General features: G+C 47.2%; 1 protein-coding gene and 1 non-coding gene across 4 annotated transcripts in view; both read left to right on the top strand.

Annotated features, from left to right (window-relative positions):
* Ppp1r7 (protein phosphatase 1 regulatory subunit 7) overlaps positions 1 to 7,980 on the top strand; it is a 29,879-nt gene extending 21,899 nt beyond the window's left edge. Inside the window, exons 9-10 of one of the 3 annotated variants that reach the window (XM_057762733.1) lie at positions 4,615 to 4,784; positions 5,725 to 7,980. In XM_057762733.1, coding sequence (XP_057618716.1) covers positions 4,615 to 4,784; positions 5,725 to 5,734 — 180 coding nt within the window. In that variant the 3' untranslated portion in view covers positions 5,735 to 7,980. Of the gene's footprint in view, positions 1 to 4,614; positions 4,991 to 5,724 lie in introns of those variants that run through there. The other 2 variants (XM_057762731.1, XM_057762732.1) reach the window with 2 other exon arrangements.
* Positions 2,680 to 2,781, top strand: LOC130870572 (U6 spliceosomal RNA). Its single transcript, XR_009056717.1, has one exon. It is a non-coding gene; the product is annotated as a U6 spliceosomal RNA (small nuclear RNA).
* Positions 7,981 to 15,064: the final 7,084 nt, after the last annotated feature.

Here is a 15,064-nt window from a genome sequence, read left to right as displayed (position 1 = left end):
CCTTGTTTTAGCACAAGTGAGATTTTCCCTACTTTTGAAGGATAAGTACTATTCTATTCTGTATATGTTGTTTCTTCTTTTGTCTCACCAACCTTTAGAACAATGCTTGATATAGATTTGGTGAGTCCAAAAGAGGGAGTTAGGGAAGGAAGGTTTGTCATTTGAGTGAGGCTAACCGTGTTAATGTTAGAACCGAGCTTACACATGTCAAGTGAGAGGTTAGCATTCTGCTGCTAGAAACAGAAGAAGTAATCATTGCTGGCACTTCCTAACTTATTCCATTTTTTAAAAACAATGAGATACAGCATTTTGTCCGTGCAGTTGGCAGATTTGTGAAATATGATTGCAGCCAGTCTGTAGTACAGCAACCCCTGTGCTTAGCACAAGTATTTGGAAGCATTTAGAACCTTAAAAACATACCCACTCACTAAAGCATGGTGGTGACGCATCCAGGATCCTAACAAAATGATGAGACATACATGTAAAGTAGTCTTGTGTCATTATACAGTGGGACACTTCTGAGAAATACATCATTGGGAGCTTTTGTTATATGAGCATCATAGAGTACACAGACAAAGACACCATGTAGGGCTCGGTTAGATGGACTTGGGGTCCAACATGACGCATTGTCTTTTGTTGGCCAAAATGTCATCAGGTGGCACATGATTTGTTTCCCATAGTAGTAAAAGCTTTGTTGCGTTTCTTGATAATAAAAATGCATGTTTATTATACATAAGGTCAGGCTTAAAGAGGAAAGGAAAGCCTTTATAGCATATATCATATCCATCTTTTAGATACACTTTTTAGATGCATTATTATATATGAAACCTAGGAACATTTCACATGATGCATGAGTGTGGTGGTCACCTGAAAGGCCAAGATTACTTTCTATAATGTATGGGACCTTAAAAGTGACAAGAAAACAACCAGTAGAAAATAGCAGGCAGGTAAGTATGGGCAGTGTGTAGCCGTTTGTCTTATTCCTGCTATTTGAAATGTTCCACGGTTACAGTCTGGACCTAGGACGGATGACACAGGTCCCTGGAGGGCCCACTCCTCTGCCCCTTATCCTTACCAGACTGGTAAAGCAGACATCACGCTGACCAAAATCTACAGCAGGAAGGAGAACCTGGTGCAGCAGCCTACTTGCTGCTGACACCTACTCTGGCAGCACACATTGCCTGTGTGTCACCAGCAATGAGTGAATCAGATGCTTCTCTTCTCTCAATGTGCCTGTGCTCGCATCAGCCCACTGGGCCTCTCGGAACTTCTGTCCTGTGTTTGCAGTCAGTGCTAAGCAGCCTGGTAGTATGCCTGGCCAGTGACTTAGTGGTTGCTGGTAGAGGCTGTATAGCCCATCCAAGCATCCTGCACACTGACAGCTCTCTCACACACACCCACACACAGCTACTCTCTTCTCTGCAGACATTTGTAATTAGTTCACACTCTCCGACACCACTTCAGTCTGTCTACACTGTTGGTGATACCAGTGTCCCTGTAGTTGATCTCTCTAATGACCTAACATCTCAGTTCCTCCACCTCTTCATCTTTATACCCTTTTCCAAGAACTTCAGACTCGCCGGGCGGTGGTGGCGCACGCCTTTAATCCCAGCACTCGGGAGGCAGAGGCAGGCGGATCTCTGTGAGTTCGAGACCAGCCTGGTCTACAAGAGCTAGTTCCAGGACAGGCTCCAAAACCACAGAGAAACCCTGTCTCGAAAAAAAAAAAAAAAAAAGAACTTCAGACTTATATTGGCCTGGTTACGTCCTGATTCCTTCACAGCCAGTCCTTATCTAGCCTGGCAGCAGGGGTGGACCCTTATCCACTGAAGTTGAGCCAGACAGAGGGGCAGCAAAGGGGGCTTATGATGTCAAACTTGGACTTGCCCTGTTAGGTGATTGCCTGTGTGGAGCAGACATCCATCTTCCTGAGCCTGCTGCAATTAAGCATGCAGCCACCAGCATGGCCTGGAAGCCAGCATCTGGGTATCCCAGTGGGTCAGTGCCCACACTCTGCCCTTCATATGCTGCTTTTAATCCCACTGTACCAGTGGACACATTCCAGATTCAACATCCTCTCAATTCTGCATCTTTCTTTCACCTCCCAACAACAATTATATTTGATTCCTATACATTTCTCAAAATAGATAGCCAGCCACTGGCCCTCTATTCTCCTGTCTCCCTGAGTCTTTCTTGGTTGTCTTTGCTTCTTTTCTATTCTGCACCCACAGGAATGCTCCAGCATTCAGTCTTCATTTTTCTTTCTCCTTGACAGCCCTATCCAGTCTCACAGATTTAAATGTCACCACTGTGCTCCTGGCAGCCAGCTTCTGTTTCTAGCTCCACTGTCTTTCCTGGATCCAGCTGTCTGCTCTTGTGTTGAGCCATCACCCAAATAGGACAAGTCCAAGCCCGAGCTCATGCATTATCCCCACAGTCCCTCAGTAACTCTGTCCTTCCAGATCCTCAAGCCAGAAGTCTTGGCACCCTCCTAAACTTCCCCTTTCCTGTGTACCAGATCCACTCCAACATCTAAATATTTGCTCTGCCTTTAAAGTGCATCCAAAACCCCAGTTTCTTCCCACCTCTGCTGCTGCCACTTGCCCAGCACCCTTTCCCTGTATGTTCTGATGGCCTTCTGACCTGAAGCCCTGCATCTACCCTCCAAATAAGATCCTTGTGCTTGCTTTGGCTGCACATATACTACATTTTGAACAATACAGAGATTAGCATGGCTCTCATGCAAAGATGACAGACATTTATGAAACATTCCATATCTTTATTGTATATGAATTAATAAAAAGACAAGAACTAGGGCAAAAATCATTAAGAACCTTCTAGAAAAAAATCCTGTATGGACTCCCATTCCATTTAGGAATAAAAGCGTAATTCCTATAAAGTTCCATGATCCCCTCAATGGCTCTCCCTGTTGTATTGCCCATCCCTTCCCTACCTTTCTCCACAAGTATTATCACTCTGCCAAATCCCGCATTCTTCAGGGCTTCACACAGGATAGGGCCCCATGAGTCATCAGCGCAGGAGAAACAACAGTCCCAGAACCTATACTGACCAGGTGCTTCAAACCCAAAGGAATGGTACCAGATCAAGTCCTGTGGACAGTGAAGTCTTAGGACAAGTGCCTGAGAAGCTCTTACATGGAAATTAATCTAGTTCTTGAGATGCCCCCTCCACTGCATTCTCATCCAGTGACTCTTCATCCTGATCCCCTCTGCTTCACATGTAGCCTATCTGTCCCATGGTAGGTTCTCAGGCTGCAGAGGTCATGTCTCCAGGAGTGGTACCCTGCTTCTTCCTACAGCTGCTTGGTGCAAACCCTGCAGCCTGTAGTATCTACAGACATGACTTCTGACTTCTACATGGGCAGAACAGGAGCCGCAGGCAGAGTCCTAAAGTTTGATGGTAGACTTGGCTCCTCTGTTCAGGCTGTTGACATAGCAGCTAGTCCTGACTTTATTTTCTGTCTTCAAACCCATAGGTGCAGTGACATGAGTGTCCATTGTGCACACTCCTAACATCTATAATTAATCCATAGTTAGTGGTGTCGTGTTGGTGCTAAGTCAGCCATGGTACACCATAGAAAGTAGCACACTCAACTTATGATTTTTCTCTATCCTGTAGAACAAAATGTTGCTTAAACATTAAACATTTGCTAGTTTACCATGGCCCACATCTAGGTGGCTACTTTGCTAAAGGCACCCTTCCCAAGCCTCTGCCTCAGCACTTAGACTGGAAAATGGGTTTGGATAGTTTAACCAGGTACTGTAGGTTCTTACCCAAGGTAGCTTTGTCTCAAAATTTGATCCCAATGTGAAACAACATGCATCTTTGAACACTGTGGGAGTCATCCAGTTCGGTCTCATCTTGATGGCACATTTGAAAAGAGAGAGCACTCTCCTGCCGTGCTCAGACCCCAGCCCACTGTAGGGTTCAGTGTCCCTCATCTGGTTTTGGCAGTGTTTGTCAGCCTTTGGTGGCCTTTGCATACAGGAGCTAGATATCCTCAGAAATGTACCACTAAGGTGATCTAAGAGTCATGTTTGGAGTAGAGCAGCCTCTGGCCAGCTGCATTACAGTCAGCGCAGTCTCAGCATTGGTAGCAATTAGTAAGAGCCAGTATGTAGGAAGAGTAGCCAGGCCCGCTTCAGAGCTGCTTGAGGGCCAGGTGTACAGCCAGCGTCACCCCACTCTTCTTAATGATCTTAGTCTGCGTGTGAGCAAGTGGAGCTTTCCCAGTGCTGCCAAAAGGCAACCAGGAAGAGCCAAGTGGTGATAGAAGATCTGTGAGGGCTTGGGGTAAGGAGAACTATAGAGCCATGATTCTCAACCTGTAGGTTGCAACCCCTCTGGCAAACCTCTTCTCCAGAAATATGTACATTACAATTCATAACAGCAAAATTACAGGTATGGAGTAGCAACGAAAAATAATTTAATGGCTGGGGTTCCTCACAACATGAGGAACTGTAGGATCACAGCATTAGGAAGGCTGAGATCCAGTGCTGTAGTGTGTTTTAATGACCCCTGTCTCATATTTGGGATCCTGGCACATAGGGGCCAGAGCTGATCTCTAACAGCCTTTTCCTCGTGTTCCTTCAGATGAATGACAATCTCCTGGAGAGCTGGAGTGACCTTGATGAGCTGAAGGGTGCCAGGAACCTGGAAACCGTGTACCTGGAGCGCAACCCCCTGCAGAAGGACCCACAGTACCGGCGGAAGATCATGCTGGCCCTACCCTCCGTGCGGCAGATCGATGCCACATTCGTCAGGTTCTGAGTCCTCCTTGCTCCTCACCTGGTCCCTCTCCTCGAAAGAACTTCCCAGCCACGGTTTTTTAATCTACCTATTGCTCCTGAAGTCGTCACTATACCAACAGTCACAACCCAATGGCAATAATAAGGCACTGGTGGTAGTTGGCCTATGATGCCACACACCATTTGGAGATGCCAACACTATTAAATCTTGCCACGCGGTCTTCCTGGTGAATTGGTGACGGTTATTATAGCCATGGAGAAAATGCAGGACATGTTACAGTCATTTGTTCTTCTTGTCTGTCTATGTCCTTAGCCTGGTGGGCATTTCAGGCTGCTACAGCAGGCCCTCAAGTCAGTTTGCAGGGTTTAAGCAGTCATGACCCACAACAGCACATTTGATAGTCTTTCAGACCAATTTTGGAAAGAAAAAAAAATTGTATTTAAAAAAAATTGAGTAAAATCTGGTCGGATCTCAGATGCTGTAGCCCTTAGAGCCTTCCCATCATGAGCACACTGGGCACTGTATGACCCTGTTCCCACTTGGTGGGAGCCGAGATATGGAGAGCGTCATCACACACCCCCAGCTGTGCTGAAACTAAGTGGTTCTTAAAAACATAAGTAACTCAGCTCTCGGCCACTAGTCACATGGCCTCCTATTCTTACCCATGATCCTCTTGGCCTTATTATATGACGTCTCTCTGAGCAAAGCACTAGGGCATGAATCTAATGCTGCAAAGGCATTGTCGTCCCTGTGAGCCTCAAATCTCCTGTTTCACACAGTAAGGACTGAATATGATCGCCACAGGCTCCTCAGCTTCCAGGATTCTCGTTCTACACAGTCTAAGATGGGGCCCTAACTGCCATGTGCAGCAGTTACTGTTCATGTCTAAGTCCATTGAACTTATTTTATCATCATTTGTGCTCACACTGCGTCTCTTCGTTTCCATCATTACAGAAGGTCCTAGGCAGCACTGCTCTAGACTTTGCTCAGTATCGGAACAGCCTGCCTTGTGCTGTGAAGCCTGTGCCCAGGTGTCCAAGCTAACCAGTTGGCCAGCTGACAAGGAGTTTGTAACATCAGAATGCTTACATGGGATTTAACATCCATTCATGATTCTAATTCTCACCAAAATAAACTGTATGATCTGAATCTGTGCGGCATCTCCCTGTCATGAAACAAGCTCTTAGCAAGAAAAAGTGGGTGGAGCAGCATGCCAAGAACATTGTGCCATAGCCCTGGGAGTTCAGAAGGACTGAAATGTCGGTGTCTCCTCTGCAGTCACAGGAGCCCTACACACGTGCACATGATTCTGTAGAGTGTGTAGAGAGAAGTAATACTGAGGGAGCAGCAGGCACCAAAGTAGTACAACCATCTCGAGGATCATCTGCAACATTCAGTGGTAGGAGAATTTTAACAGTTAAATAGAGTGGGCGGGGAAATTTTCTCCAAGTGAATTCAAAATCTAGAAGTAGGAAGACATGTCAAAAAGTTATTCCTTAAGCCAGCGGTGGTGACACGTGCCTTTAATCGCAGCACTCTGGAGGCAGAGGCAGGTGGATCTCTGAGTTTAAGGCCAGCCTGGTATGCAGAGCAAGTTCCAGGACAGCCAGGGCTATACAGAGAGAAACCCTGTCTCAAAAAAAAAAAAGTGAAAAGTTATTCCTTAAAATAGTTCTAGGTCCCAGAATCTCCAGAGTGGAACTAGCTAAAAGTTCAGTTTACGTTGAGAATGACCCTGCTAAAAATATGGACAAATATAATGTGAAAAAAGAAAACACTGCTTTTACATAGGAACATAAATGCAAAAGTCTTAAATAAAAGATCAGCAAGTCAAAAGATACTGCTTCTTGACCAAGGTTTTATCTCAGGAATGCAAGGATGGTTTAAGAGTAGACAGGACTGGGCCTGGGGTACAGGCCTGTAATCCCAGCTACTCAGGAGGCTGAGGGAGGGGGATTAAAAGTTTAAGGCATGCCTTGGCTACAGAATGGCATCAAGGCCAACCTAGGCAACCTAATGAAACCCTATCTCAAAAATAAAAAATAACAAGGGATCTGGGAATATAGCTCAAGAATAAAATACCTGGGGCTGGAGAGATGGCTCAGCGGTTAAGAGCATTGCCTGCTCTTCCAAAAGTCCTGCGTTCAATTCCCAGCAACCACGTGGTGGCTCACAACCATCTGTAATGAGGTCTGGTGCCCTCTTCTGGCCTGCAGGCTTACACACAGACAGAACATTGTATACATAATAAGTATTTTAAAAAAGAATAGAATACCTGCCTAGCATATCGGAGACCCTGTTCAGTTTCAGATGTTAGGGGAAGAGAAAGGAAACAAACCATTTCTATATATCACCATTTAGTGCAGTTAAAAAGCACCACCAGTTATCTTAATGTTACAAAGACTCAGCTGTATATAATCCCTGGATTTTCTTTCAAGGAAAAACTAATTATTGTTGTTGTTGTTATATGCATGATGTCAGTGTGTGTTGTGGGCACATATGTGCCATGTGCACCGTGTGCACTTCCAAGGACAGATCTGTAGAGTCGGTTCTCTCCTCCCCCTTTTTGTGAGCTCTGCACTTGAACTTCGCTTGTCAGGGTTGTGCAGCAAGCCATTACCTGTTGAACCATCTCACTGGCTCGTGTATTCATGAATTGTAACATTTTTATTCCTTTATAAATAAAAAGATGTCTTAAAGATTATAGAATCTGATAAATAAACTCAAGCCATGGAGAAAGGCCAATGGGTAAGAAAGCTTGTTCTGCAAACCTGAGAACCTGAGTTTAAATCCCCATCTCCATGTCAAAAACTGAGCACTGTTTCTGACCAAGATTACAATACTATAACCTTAGAAGAAGATAGCTCTGTTGAAGAGTGTGTGTTTAGACTATGCCAGGCCCTAATCCCATTGCCGGGGGTGGGAATGACCAAGGGTGGGCACTTTCCCCACTGGTTGACACACTTATTTTTTATTGTCACTGCGATAGACTTATCTTGAAGACACAGCATAAGGAGGGGTTTAACCTAGCTCATGGCGCAATGAACATAGTGCCAGCAGGGGAAGCTTCCCATGGTAGCAGTGGGAACTGACAAAGCTAGGTTCTATGTCCCAAAGGTTCCACAGCCTTCCCTAATAGCACCACCAACTGGGAGCCAAATATTGAAATGTTTAAGCCTCTGAGGACGTTTCATCTTCCACCAGTAGCACATACACATTCACATACGAAACACTACCATGCTGTATTTCATCAGATGTGCATACCATGGATTGTAAGATACTGGCACTTTATTAACCATTAGGAAACCCTGACAATTAGTTGTACTCGTTTGTACTCTGTATACTCAGTCCAGAGATACTGAAATGTGAAAAATGAAACAAATTGCATAAATACCAGGGCTAGAAACTACAAATGATCACTGAAATGGAAACAAAGCAAGTAGAAATCGATACAAGGTATGTTTCCCCGCAGGCAGGAACAGATCTGTTTGTTACACAGGTGAAGTAACTGGTGAAGCATAGGAAAATATGGATAGAATTACACTGACTTCCTTCCTAAGGAAGGGTTTCATTTTTGTTGTTGTTTTTTTTTTTTTTTGGTTTTTCGAGACAGGGTTTCTCTGTGGTTTTGGATCCTGTCCTGGAACTAGCTCTTGTAGACCAGGCTGGCCTTGAACTCACAGAGATCCACCTGCCTCTGCCTCCCGAGTGCTGGGATTAAAGGCGTGCGCCACCACCGCCCGGCTAAGGAAGGGTTTCTAATCGTGAGACTAGAACCCAGACTTCGGAATTTGCTACCTGATAAAAGAGCCACCATTAAGAAAAAGGGCCCCTCTTACCAAAAGCCACATTCCAAACAGTAAAGTAGAAAGTCACCTGTGAAACTTCATGATTTAGTATATAGAGTACCTACAGGACAATACAAGAGTCAGGCCTTCCACTGGGCACCGATCCTGATGACCTGAGTTCTGTCTATGATGGGAGGAGAGAAACAACTTCAGTGGGTTGTCCTCTGACCTCCACATGTCCTCTGGCATGCACATACAAATAAATATGTAATTTTTTAATAAAAAAGTCAAGTCAGAAAACTGGGAATTTCCATCAGAAGAAACAGGTGCATAGCAAACATACAGCTCATAGTAATCATTGACGGGCAATTAAAGCCTTTGTTAACCGGAGTGGAGTGCTATCCCAGCATGTGAGGCTGATCACCAGCACTGCAAAATAATACAGCAAACGCCCAAACAGCTCCGACAGAATGCCTGTGAGTGGGCACTAAGTGACTCGCGTTGTGGAGGTTCAGGGGATAAGCCCGCTGCTCTCTTGATGGGATCTAAGATACTCACAGCAAGCTGGGGCTGCAGCAGTCCCACACCATGGTAAGTTCTTCCTCCACTCAACTCCCCTCTTCTGAAACTTTGTCTTGCTGAGATAATCAGATGTGTATATAACGACTTAAGACCCTGTCCAGTGCTGCCCACGAAAGTGAAGCCAACTTGAACCCTCACACATCCAGGCCCTAATCTCTGAGACCTGATAGAGCAGGAGAGGGTTGCAGTTTGGATTAAGTATACACTTTGAGACACTGTGGGGAAGTGTGACTGGAAGGTGGATTGTTAGATGCAAAGATGGCTGTGATGACGGAGAACCTATAAATCATCCTGTCCCTTGAAACTGGAAAGGGCTGTGCCCAGACCCCAGGACAGAATGACCTTAGTCTAGTGACGGACTTAGACTTGACCCCTCCAGAACTGGGGTATGTGATGTCCTTCGTGGGCTTGTTTGGTTTGCTTTGGTTTGGTTTTTCAAGAGAGGTTTTTCCCTGTGTAGCCCTGGCTGTCCTGGAACTCCCTCGGTAGACCAAGCTGGCCTTGAGCTCACAGAGTGCTGGGATTAAAGAAGTGTGCCATCAGCAGGCACTGTGTGTTTTAAGATGGCAGCTAGGCAGAAGCAGTAGGAAACATACTGTATAAAAGCGAGTTCTTTTATTTCTCAGCATCTCTGCCTATGGCTCCGTTGATGTCTAACCAAAGCATGACCAGCTACTAAACAAGATTTACTTCTGACTGTGACTAGACTGAGTACTGTGTCCCTTCAAGGTTGTTCCCCCAAGAACCCAGCACACCAGGAGGCCTCTGCTGGAGGAACTGGGACCACAGGTGAGTTCTCCCTTCACTGGGCTCTCCAGAAATGACCTCTCCCAGTCCCCAGAGTGTGGAAGGTCTTAGAGTCTGTGTTCACCCCTGTCTTCACCCTCCTATTCAGAGACCTGCTCCCCTGTGCTTTTCTATCCTGGTCATCCCAGACCCACCTGCCAGCTCTCTCTGTCACTGGCCAGCTCAGCTCTGCCAGCTGGGATCAGGAATGTTGGCTGGGACAAGGCAGTGTCTCATAACACTCCCAACCCTGCTGCAGCTTCATCTCTACCACCATGGGTCATGCAGAGGGGCAGCCAGGGACCTGCTTCCTGTCAGGTGGGGGCAGAGGGTTAGGGCCAATCTGTGGCCCCTACCCTGTTTCCCTCTCCTTGCCCCTGCGCACCAAGCCTGGAAAGGGTGGTTTTTTTTTTTTTTTTTTTGGCTTTTCGAGACAGGGTTTCTCTGTGGCTTTGGAGCCTGTCCTGGAACTAGCTCTGTAGACCAGGCTGGTCTCGAACTCACAGAGATCCACCTGCCTCTGCCTCCCGAGTGCTGGGATTAAAGGCGTGCGCCACCACGCCCGGCGAAAGGGTGTTTTAGTAAGGGAAGGGGTAGGAGCACCCTAGGCAGGTGCCAGACCAAGTGTGGTAGATGTAACAGAGGCCAATTCTGGTCTAGCAGATTACAACACTCCTCATGGACAGAGAAAGATATCGCTGGGCCTCTGACCTTTGTGAGATGTGGCCTGAGAGACATCAAAACAGTCTGGGGACAGCAGGCTGGAGAGATACAGAAAACTTCCAGGGTTAGGTGTGGGAGCCTGTGACCCAATTTGCTAGGACCACAGCCTAGATAGAAAACAGACCAGGGTCCTGAGGCCAACCCACCTAGATGTTACAGTCGCCTCTCTGCCCCCCTGCATGGATACCTAAACTTTTGGGCAGGGTTGGGTAGGGACTCACTCTCCTGTTATAGAATGGACTTTTTTTTTTTTTTTATGTGTATGTTTCTCCCCCACCAAAGTGTACTGTGTTGCCCTTGGAGACCAGAAGAGGGCATTGAACTAAGTGGTAGATGATTGTGAGCTGTCCTGAGTGTGCTAGGAATTGAACAGTGGCGCCCTGCAAGAGCAGCAAGTGCAAAAAAAAAAAAAAAAAAAAAAAAAAAGAGCAGCAAGTGCTTCTGACCACTAGGCCATCTCTCCAGCCCCTGTTATGGACTTAGAAATGTCACATAAGCCAATAAAAAGTTAGAGCCAAACTAAGTTGGTGTCAAAGATTCGGGGCTTAGCTCTTAGCTCTCCCTAGCACCTGGGATCTAACAAGATATCTGTACTGACTAGTTCTTTTTTTTCCTGTAAAAAGTAATACAGTTTGAAAAAAAGCACCACCTCATGTAGGATTGTATAGCATACATACAGAAAATTAGCCCATTGGAGCCAGTGAGATGACTTAGTGGGTTAAGACCAACCAAGCCTGGGGACCTGGGTTCCATCCCTGGAAACCCACATGGTGGCAGGAAAAGAGTGACTCTTACGAATTGCCCTTCACATACACGTGATGGCATGCGTGCATGGGTGTGCATGCACACACACGTTCCTACATGAATAAGTATAATTTTTAAATTAATCTTGGCCCAGGGATGAGAGTCCTTTCAGGTGCCTTACAGTAGCCCTCCCTGCAGGCTTTCCTGCCACCCCATTGCTGTAGTCTGAAGTGACTTCAGCCTGCTCCAGCTGCCACCAAAAGCAGAAACCAGAGCCAGTGCTGTGGTGGCGCCTGTGGTCCCAGCACTCAGGAGACAGGAGCAGTATGATTGCCCGTAGTCTGAGACCACCCCCAGGCTACACAGCAAGATCCACATCCCAGCTACATAGCTGGGTGTGGTGGGGCACACTTTTAATCCCAGTACTCGTGAAGCAGAGGCAGGCGAATCTCTGAGTTCAAAGCTAACCTGAGCTACAGAGTGAGTTCCAGGACAGCTGACGCTACACAGAGGAACCCTGTCTCAAAGACAAAAAGAAAAGAAGCAATACAAGAGCAGAGATTTGGAGTTGGAGAGTCCTCAGAGGTTTTGTTGTTTGAGTTTTGTTTTTTTTTATTTTTTTATTTTTTTCCTGTGATGTTTCTCTGGTATTGACCAACCAGCGAAAAGAGTAGTGTTGCAGCAGGCTGGGGGAGGCAGTTTGATCGTGTCATACTTTCCAGCTTATCCCAGTGAACCAAGCTGAGACTTGCTGAGAGCCACTGGCATCCTCACCCCCACCTTTCTGGTCCTCTCTCCCTCTGTCATCCCCCTGTGCTCTCCTGTTTACTGTGAGGATGACTGTAGTCATGTCCAGGGTCTAACTCTGGGCCTGGGAAGTCTGGTCTCCCTGGGGTATGCACGGCCTGCTGCCCATCGGAGCTTTACCTGCTGTTCAAGGGCACATCACAGGACCCAGAATAGAGGTTTCCTGGGAGGTGCCAAGCCGGGGGGCGTTGGAGACATGAGTCTGAGATCCGTTGAAAGATCTCAGAAGGGAGCAGAGGACTCTCACTGCCTGCATGGGGAAGCAAGGAGATGGGAGTGGCTCACTGACAGACCAAAACCAGGGAGGAGAAAAGCTGAGACAATTCTCCATTTCGCAAGCCCTTTCACAGGAGGCCCTGTGTACGTGCCTGTTGAGGTCAGGCTGCACCTTGCCCTAATTTATTCCACGTTGTGTAAAACAGTGGCTTTTCACACTGCCTCCCCGAGAGACCCCGTTTACAGGCATCTTTGTACTCTAGAAGGAAGATGTTCGTTGACTGCACCATCTGTCCGACATCATCCTCATGGCACGGAGTAATCACTGGTTATTTCTGGGAGTAGCAACGGTACTACTCTGTAATTTATCGTGGTGGATTGGAACTGTAGAGGCAAGTGAGAATATTAAAATCATACCAGGAAAATCAGATTCAAGAATTTAGTGGGCACACCCAGCCATGGAAAGTATGTATGTAAGTCCTTCATCTGAACCCCATACAGAAGTAAACATCTAGCAGTTGGATGGTGACAGTCCTCATGGACCTATTTCTCACCACCAGCATGTAACAAGGACTGACTAACAGGCAAAGAACTCCCACCTGTTCCAGAGGCTTCAGGCTGTCTGATTCTATCTGCCCATCCTCCTGTTGTCCCCTCTGGTACTGCCTCCATCCTTCAGCCCATCCCGTTGTCTGGACCAGTCTTGCCCTTTGCCCCGGCAGCTGGAGTCAGCTCTCCCAGTTCACTCTCAAACCTATGACCCTCAGTGTCCTGACTCAGGGCCACTGCTTCTCCAACTTCTCCAGTTTCCTTTAGTTCACTATCAGAGGCTCCTGTCACTGACAGTTTCCCAGCTTTGGCTTCTCAGGCCTGTCAGAAACTCTAAAACCCCTTGTATCTTTTAACCCTTTACAGCCATTCCATAATCTACATGTATACATATATAGAGATACATTTACTGTGTGATAGGCCGTGTATCGTTGGAGAGTAATCAAGATTAAAAGACAAGAACCCATGTTGCCTCAGCCAGGACTGTCAAGAAAAGCAGGAGTATCTGGCAAATAGTTTTGCCATTGAAGATGCTGTACCTTGTGGATTTGTTGTCAATAAAACATTACATTGTGAAAAAAAACCCAACTCTTTGTCTATATTCTTAAAAGCATGCTCACGACAGTGCCTAAGTTGACACGCCAAGCAGCACCCTTTTCTCAGTGCCCTCAACCCCGGGAAGCTTCACGTCACCCCCACATAAACAGGGCTCCTGACGGAGAGACCTGTGACTGGACTGTAACTAACTTCTCCCTGGACTTTCCTTACGGCAGACAGGCCTGCTGCCCTGGAATCTCTACGCAAATAAGGTGCCAGAGGCACATGGAATTTGCATGGAGGGTGTGTGAAGGCTCTCCGGAAAATGGGCTGACTGTGTTTGCAGGCTCAGAACCCCACACCCTCTTCTTAAACAAAGGCAGATCCTGCCCAGAGACATGATAGACCTCTCGGTGGCCAGCTGCACTGAGAACCTCTCTGCTTCCAGCCCTTTTAGCCTGTAGGCAAGGGCAGGTGAGTGGCTGCCACAGCTCAGGCAGGGCCCTAGGATCACTGGTCCTGATTTTGCTCTTGCTGAGACAAGGCTTGTGCTGATGGGCAGGCTGTGACCTCTGAGATCTCCTGGAAGCCACTGTGCCAGGTAGGCGAGGTGACCTCCTCCAAGATGGTTGGACCACAGGGATGGCAGAAGGGAGACAGACTCCAGAAAATTGAGCCAGCACCTGTAGCTCCCTGGGGTTCCACATTCTGAACTATGAGAGACGGTATTGGTGCTTACTCTTGGGCCCATAGGCCTGGCACAGTGTCTGCTCCAAGCACTGGAGAGCAGGGACAAGTGTCCAGTATTAATTTGAATAGGGCACCCTGCCCTAAGGAGTAAACATTCGACCTACTCACAATAGGTCGTGTCTGGGATTGATTGGGACTCCTTTGTCCTCATTCCCTGTCCAATCCATCAGGATGCATAAGCTCCAGCGCCTTTGTCCCAAGAGCACCCTGTGGTTATCACTCACTCCTGGAGTCCTGGCAGGAGCGGAGGTTTGGGCTTATGGCTGCCCTTCCAGGCCTCCATTTATTTAAATAGGGAATTGGAATGAGAGCAATGCCTTTCCCTTCCTGAACTACAGCCCAGGCCCTACCTACCTGGGCCACAGATCATAGGCTGGCATGGAGACCCCATAGGATTCTCTAAGGGATTGTGCTCTGTCTTGTTCGGGGAGCCTGGGGTCATTGCAACAAGTTCTCCAGAATTACTGTGAAGGCAAATGGCCTTAAAGGGCAGCGTCTATCCTTCCTGGCCCAGATGGCGATCCTCTCTAGGTGAAGGAAGGAAGGGGCAGTCTGCACTGCTACCTCATGCTGCGACATTGCCTTACACAGACAGTAAACACTCAGGGCCAGGAGGACTTGGCACTTACTGAGTGAACTGGGTGAACTGGGTGAGCGGACGAATGGGTGGATGAATGCTACCCCAGGCTCTAGATATTCCTTTCAGTGCTTGACTCGTTCCCGCAGTTCGGGTCCCAGGATGTGGGGATCCTCACATGCCCACGTTTAGGATAATGCTCTCTGGCCCTGGCAGAGGAGCCCTTGTCCACTTC

This window comes from Chionomys nivalis, chromosome 2 (genome assembly GCF_950005125.1).
Source record: "Chionomys nivalis chromosome 2, mChiNiv1.1, whole genome shotgun sequence".
Taxonomy (NCBI): Eukaryota; Metazoa; Chordata; class Mammalia; order Rodentia; family Cricetidae; genus Chionomys; species Chionomys nivalis.
This window is presented reverse-complemented; position numbering and strand designations above follow the sequence as displayed.